General features: G+C 44.0%; 1 protein-coding gene across 1 annotated transcript in view; it reads right to left on the reverse strand.

Moving 5' to 3' along the window:
- Nucleotides 1-5851, reverse strand: part of ANKRD31 (ankyrin repeat domain 31) — a 40071-nt gene extending 34220 nt beyond the window's left edge. Inside the window, exons 1-4 of the mRNA XM_056849023.1 lie at nt 5615-5851; nt 5153-5198; nt 3939-4124; nt 2125-2267 (exon numbers count right to left, since the gene is read on the reverse strand). Coding sequence (XP_056705001.1) covers nt 2125-2267; nt 3939-4124; nt 5153-5198; nt 5615-5851 — 612 coding nt within the window. The remainder of the gene's footprint in view (nt 1-2124; nt 2268-3938; nt 4125-5152; nt 5199-5614) is intronic.
- Nucleotides 5852-6189: the final 338 nt, after the last annotated feature.

The raw sequence follows: 6189 nt of genomic DNA on the forward strand, positions 1-6189 counted from the left end.
GGCAGCCAGCCATACAGAGATCCAGCCATATAGATTCGGACTGAGCAGATTTTACATGGAACTATAGCTTACTGGAACAGTACCAATTTAGCATCCATTAAAGTCCAGACAAACCCTGAACGCTAGGACAGATTAGGAGGAGTCGAACAAAGGCACCCTTCAGATAATGCAATGAAAGAGCTTGTCAGAAGGAGTGGTACATGGGCCAGCATCCCTACCTAATTAATTCCCTGGCTCTTACATATTTCAGGAAGCCTGTAATTTTGTACAGTCCTCTTTATCTCATCCAGCCACACCTCCCCCACAATCCTCTGACTGATAGCCTTTGCCTACTTATTATTGTTCCAGTAGCCCATATTATCCATCTTCCTTTTGTCACACTTCATGCAGGTCAATTACTCTGTTTATATAAAAACAGTACATAGGGGAACACTACATTGTTAGGAACCTGCCCTCTTATCCTTGCTGTAGCTCAAGGCCCCAGGATGTTGTTGCTATGTGGCCTCCATCCTTACACTTTCATGACTGAGAACAGCTCCTCTTTGCCAGTCAAAGGAGATCAAGAAAACAAGCTGTGGGCAAATTCCGAGATGAAGGCTGAGCCAGCAGAATCAGGGCAGGATCAGGCATCACCTAACATTGATCTTATCGTGCTCACTCAAGGTAACAGAAGCTCAGACAGAAACCCAGCCTTTCCCTTAATCTAGCCCTCAAATCATGAATCAGGTCCTATCCATTTATTAAAGATACAGCTAAAGAATCCTGCTGCACTCCTGCCATGGTTGATCACAATCTCTTGGACCACCGCCTTGCCAACATTGGGGTTCGGGCATAGCCCATCAATGGTTGTACTCCTTCCACCAAGGTTGGGGACAGAGGGTGGTGCTTGGGGAAGAGGTTTCGCAGCGGCATCCTCTGGTATGTGGGGTGCCGCAGGGTGCGATCCTCTCTCCTATGTTGTTTAACATCGACATGCGCCCCCTTGCCCAGTTAGTTCAACGTTTTGGGCTGGGGTGTCACCAGTACATTGATGAAACTCAGTTTTATCTGTTGATGGACGGCCATCCGGATTCCACCCCAGACACACTGGCTAGGTGCTTGGATGCTGTGACTGGATGGTTGAGGCAAAGCCGGCTGAATCTGACGATGACGGAGGTCCTGTGTCTCGGTTGGGGCGGATTGGGGTTAGGGTGTCAGCTCCCAGCTCTTGACGGCATGCAATTATCATCTGCACCTGCTGTCAGGAGTCTGGGTGTGGTCACAGCTGTGGTCAAGGCAGCTTTTTTCCATCTCCGCCGGGGCCAGCAGCTGGTGCTTTACCTCTCCGGCTTTATCTAGCCATGGTGATACATGCGACAGTCACCTCTAGGCTAGACTACTGTAACTCGCTCTACGCAGGGCTGCCCTTGAGACAGATTTGACGGCTCCAGCTGGTGCAGAATGTGGCAGCGAGGCTCCTTACTGGGGCTTTGCACCGGGAGCATATACGTCCAGTGCTTTACCAACTGCACTGGCTCCAGCTGGAGTACCGGGTCAGGTTCAAGATGCTGGCTTTGACCTTTAAAGCCTTACGAGGGTTGGGACCCTCTCCTGGTATACCCCCCAAAAGACATTAAGATCGTCCGATGAGAACTTGCTGGTGGTCCCTGGCCCTAAGAGTGTGTCCTCGACAAGAGCCAGGGCCTTTTCGGCTCTGTCTCCGGCCTGGTGGAATGCTCTGCCAAGGAACATCAGGGCCCTGGGGGGCCTAAGGAAGTTCCACAGGGCCTGTAAGATAGAGCTTTTCTACCAGGCCTACAATTGAGGGCAGCAGTGAATACCATCTGTACTGGCCTTCCCCAACTCCTCCTTCAAGCATTTGAAATGGTTGGTTGAGGGGCAGCCAGACGCCTGTGTGGGCTCCTGCAGTAGAGTGGGATTTATATGCCATCTCTGATTATGGTTTAAAGGTTTGATTTTATTGACAGTTTTATTGCTATTATTATATGTAAAGTTTTTTAATGATGTTATCGGCCCTGAGCTGGCTTGCTGGGGAGGGCGGACGGACAGATAAAATGCATTTGGTTTCCCTAAATACACTGTAGAATACACATGGCACTTCATTTTCAAACACAGAAATGTTACCTTGTAGTGACCCACTTTAACTGCATCATGCAATGGTGTTACTTGTTCATGTCCTTTACAGTTAACATCAGCACCTGCTTTTAAAAGTTCATTTGTCGCTTCAAAACAGCCAGCTAAACTGGCTTCATGTAGAGCAGTCCAGCCTGAAGGACACAGGGGAAAAAAACACCTTTCCTCAAATGGAGCACAGTTCAGAATACAAACTTTATAGAATATTTTCTGTTGGCCCAAGTTTCTAGTTCACCTAACATAGTTTGCGTCAGTTTCATTCATTTTAAAGTATGTCTGCATAATAGCACCACCTCAGACTCTCATTTAAGAACTGCACAAACAACCCATGTCATCAGCAGGACCGACCTTTCAGCCAATCTAGCACCAACTGATGTGGTAACAAGACAACCCAGCTTTTGGCAAATGCTCCTACACGGCATAAACTTGTAAAGTAATTCTTCCTGGTTACTCAATAAGAAGGGGGAGAGGCCCCTAAAAACAGCAGTTGCCATTGCAATATTACTCCAGATGTTATGATGGCAGAACTCAGGAAAGCCAGTGCAACATAGGTTAAAGAGTTGCACTAAAACCTGGGGAACACAGGTTCAAATCCCCACCATGCCATGAAGCTTACTGGGCAAACCTAGGGATACTTACTCTTTCTCAGTCTAGCCTACCTCACAGGGTTCTTATGAGGAAAACTGGGGAAGTAGAACTATGTACACCACTCTAAGCTCCTTGGAAGGAGGACAGGATAATAATGAGACAAACAGAAGTTTTCATAATGGAATAGGAGGTAGGGTTGCCAACTTCTTGGTGGTACCTGGAGATTCTCTTGCTATTACAACTGATCTCCTGGTGATCAAGATCAGTTCCCCTGGAGAAAATGGCTGCTTTAGAGGCTGAAGTCTATGGCACTAGACCCTGTTGAGGTCCCTCCCTTTCCCAAACTCCGCCCACCACAGGCTCCACCCACAAAATCTTCAGGCATTTCCCAACCCGGAGCTGGCAATCCTAGGTAGGGGCCATGTTTTATTTAACCGGCACTTAAGCATCCAAGAGTGCCTGAGGCAGGCAATCAGATTTTTCTCAGCTGGTGGGCTATTGGTGGATCAGATTTGGAGATGCATTTTGGTTCATTAATGTGAGAAAAATATGAATAGATGTTTCCTCTCTGATGAGATAACGTGTTTATAATGGGATATTTTTTCATGTTTTTTCCCACTACTGGAGAGGAACAGACTGTGAAAGCAGGACTTCTAGATTAGGACCCATAACAATTTTACAGAAGTCTACAGTGAAACCCTTCTTATAGTCAAACAAGAGTGAGTGTTAGTCAAATTCTTCAGACTTGTAGCTTCAGAATAAGTGGGAAATACCTGCTTGTGAAAAACTGAGAAAAAGCTGTCTGCATTTGAGCTGTACCTACTTCTCTTTATTTGTTCATTATTATTAATTAATAATGAATTAATAAGTTCACAGAACCCTAATTAATGAAGGTTCCTTCCACATGAGAATTTTTCCCACTATGGAAAGCATGAAATCCAGATTAAATGCATATATCCACACGATGTTGTGCTCATTGTGAACACATGAGGTTCCAATTTCCCAGGGCTTTCCATTTAAACCAGAGGGGGAAAGATAACCCATCTTTCTCTGTTTTACAGGGGAAACCTCAGCAGTGGTTGGGGGTGGGTATCCATGTGGATACTCTCTCCTTCATACCACTTTATGGAAGTTGCCATAAACCATTATGGCAAAATTATATTCACACACACATATGTTTTATGCTTTTTAACATTTACATTAAAGGTAGAACTTACCTGCATAGTCTTTAGCATTAACATTTGCACCAGCTTTTATCACTGCACATACACGATCTATGTCATCTTGTATAATAGCTCTATGCAATAATGTCTGACCAAAAATATCTCTTCTGTTAATACTTGAAAGTGATATATAATTAGATGCTGAGTCATTGAAATGATTCTTAGAAGTGGTTTGCTTCCCTGAGACACAAAATATTCAATAAGAAACAAGTACAGTTCTTTGACTGACATGTAAGGTCTGCTTTAAAAGATTTTAAACAAAGAACATTTGTTAATGGGAATCTTCATCGGCTGCTCGACTAGCTTAAAAAAAGAACACTTCAGAAATATAACTGAAGAATTTCAATTTAGAACCTCTATTGTTCCAGTTGACATATACAGGAAGGTCTTGAAAGCAAAGATAATGAGCTAACTGCACACACAGTTAGACAGGCAGAATAATTTATGTCACATGTTGAAGACATTTAAAAACAGTGGAACAAACTACTTAGTCGTGCTTTCTTGGATAAATTAAAAAATATGTAAGAGAAGGAAGGACGGCAGAAGAAAATATGTTTGTAAAAACCTGGTCTTTACTCAACGTTATTGCTGCATCATGAAATTCCTATAGTTTTAATGCCTGTGATTACTGATAATGTGAGTTATATATTTAAAGTGTAGCAAAATTGATAAAATATATTTCTTCAGACATTTTCCTTTCTACTGCTATATTATACCATATCTGTATAAAACCATAACCAAAAAAATCAATGCACAAAATCTTCAGCAGAGCATAAAAATCAACAACATAGAAACCCCTTTCACATGAATGGCAAGTTGCAAATTTTGACATATATCTATTGAGCCCTTAATTTACAATGACTCACATTTTGATACTTGCAAGTTTATAGTACCAAAACCAAAATGAAGAGTGAAAAAGGAAACACTGGGCATGAGTATCAAAATTGCTTTATAATGTTATGCTTTCAATTTGTACTTGCATTTCTCATGTTGAAAATAAGATGTTTGGAATTTTAAATTGTATGCAGGTGAATACAGCAGGCCTATTCCCAACTAGCAGCTGATTTACCGACGATAAACTTCACATGTCCCCCACCTGAATATGGACATATTCTGGCCATTCCCAGTGGAAAGTTAATTCCCAGGTATGTGTGGGTTTAATTTGTAATGGGACCACTGTATATGAGAAGATGGGGATTCAGCCTTACCCCACACTTGGATGCCATCTTCCCAACCTGAAATGACCCCATGGAGCTATTTGACCATTGAAGACAATTACATGTATTGATGGCTACACATATGTTTCCCCAATGTGGCAAACAGTGGCTTCCCAGGGTCATTTCAGCTCATGAAAATGGCGGGATGGGAGTGGGGTAGAGGCTAAAATCCCTTTTCCTATCCAAACTCTCCTATCCAAACTGGGCCTGTGTACACCTGGGAATTTTCCTAACACAGACCTCCAGGAACACAACTTGCCCAAATTCCTTGTGAACTTGGTCACTTTGCAGCATGTACCCATAAAGGAAAGAAGGAAAAATTTGTTCTATCCTTGTTATATGTGAAGTTTTTTGTACAGTTCCAATAGCTATCATGGATTTTTTGACAGCATTCCTGAGGTGGGGGCCAAATCTCCTTAGGAGGCAACGTCACCCCAATGCCAGCATCCGTACCACTTGCGCCATGCAAACTGACACGGACGTGGCATAGTGCCGCTTGCGCCATCTGGATGGCATTGGCAGCACGTCCCTCAGACTCCGGCTTGGCCTCTCGCTGGCATCCTGCCAGTGCAAGTCCTCATGTCGGTGTCCTGGGAAGTGTTCCAGGAGGTGGAGCTGCTTCCTAACCCCTTTCAGTCTGGGAACGCCCCCTTTTGTAACAGGGGTGCTGCGCCAGCTTTTTGTTGGCATAGTGTCGCTGTTCTCTATGGGGCATTTTTCACCTTTAAAAAAAATAGGGGGGAATACCCTTTTTTTTCACCTGCAGCAGCCGCGAAACCTCTGTGGAGGTGCAGTGGTGGCAGCGCAGCCAGGCTGTCCCCGGCCACTGCAGGTTTCAGGAATGGGCTGTAAGAAAATAATGTGGTCCACATTTTCTCTTTAGAGTAGTTGAGAAGTAGCTCTAAGGGCAGACGTAGAGATTGAGGAAGTATGTTCAAGCCCAGTAGGAAGCATGAACTGGGATTCCCCTTCAAGTATGACTAGGAATCATGAGGGTGTGGCTTTTAGACATGAGAGGGACGTCAGAC

The sequence above is a fragment of the Euleptes europaea genome, chromosome 4 (genome assembly GCF_029931775.1).
Source record: "Euleptes europaea isolate rEulEur1 chromosome 4, rEulEur1.hap1, whole genome shotgun sequence".
NCBI lineage: Eukaryota > Metazoa > Chordata > Lepidosauria > Squamata > Sphaerodactylidae > Euleptes > Euleptes europaea.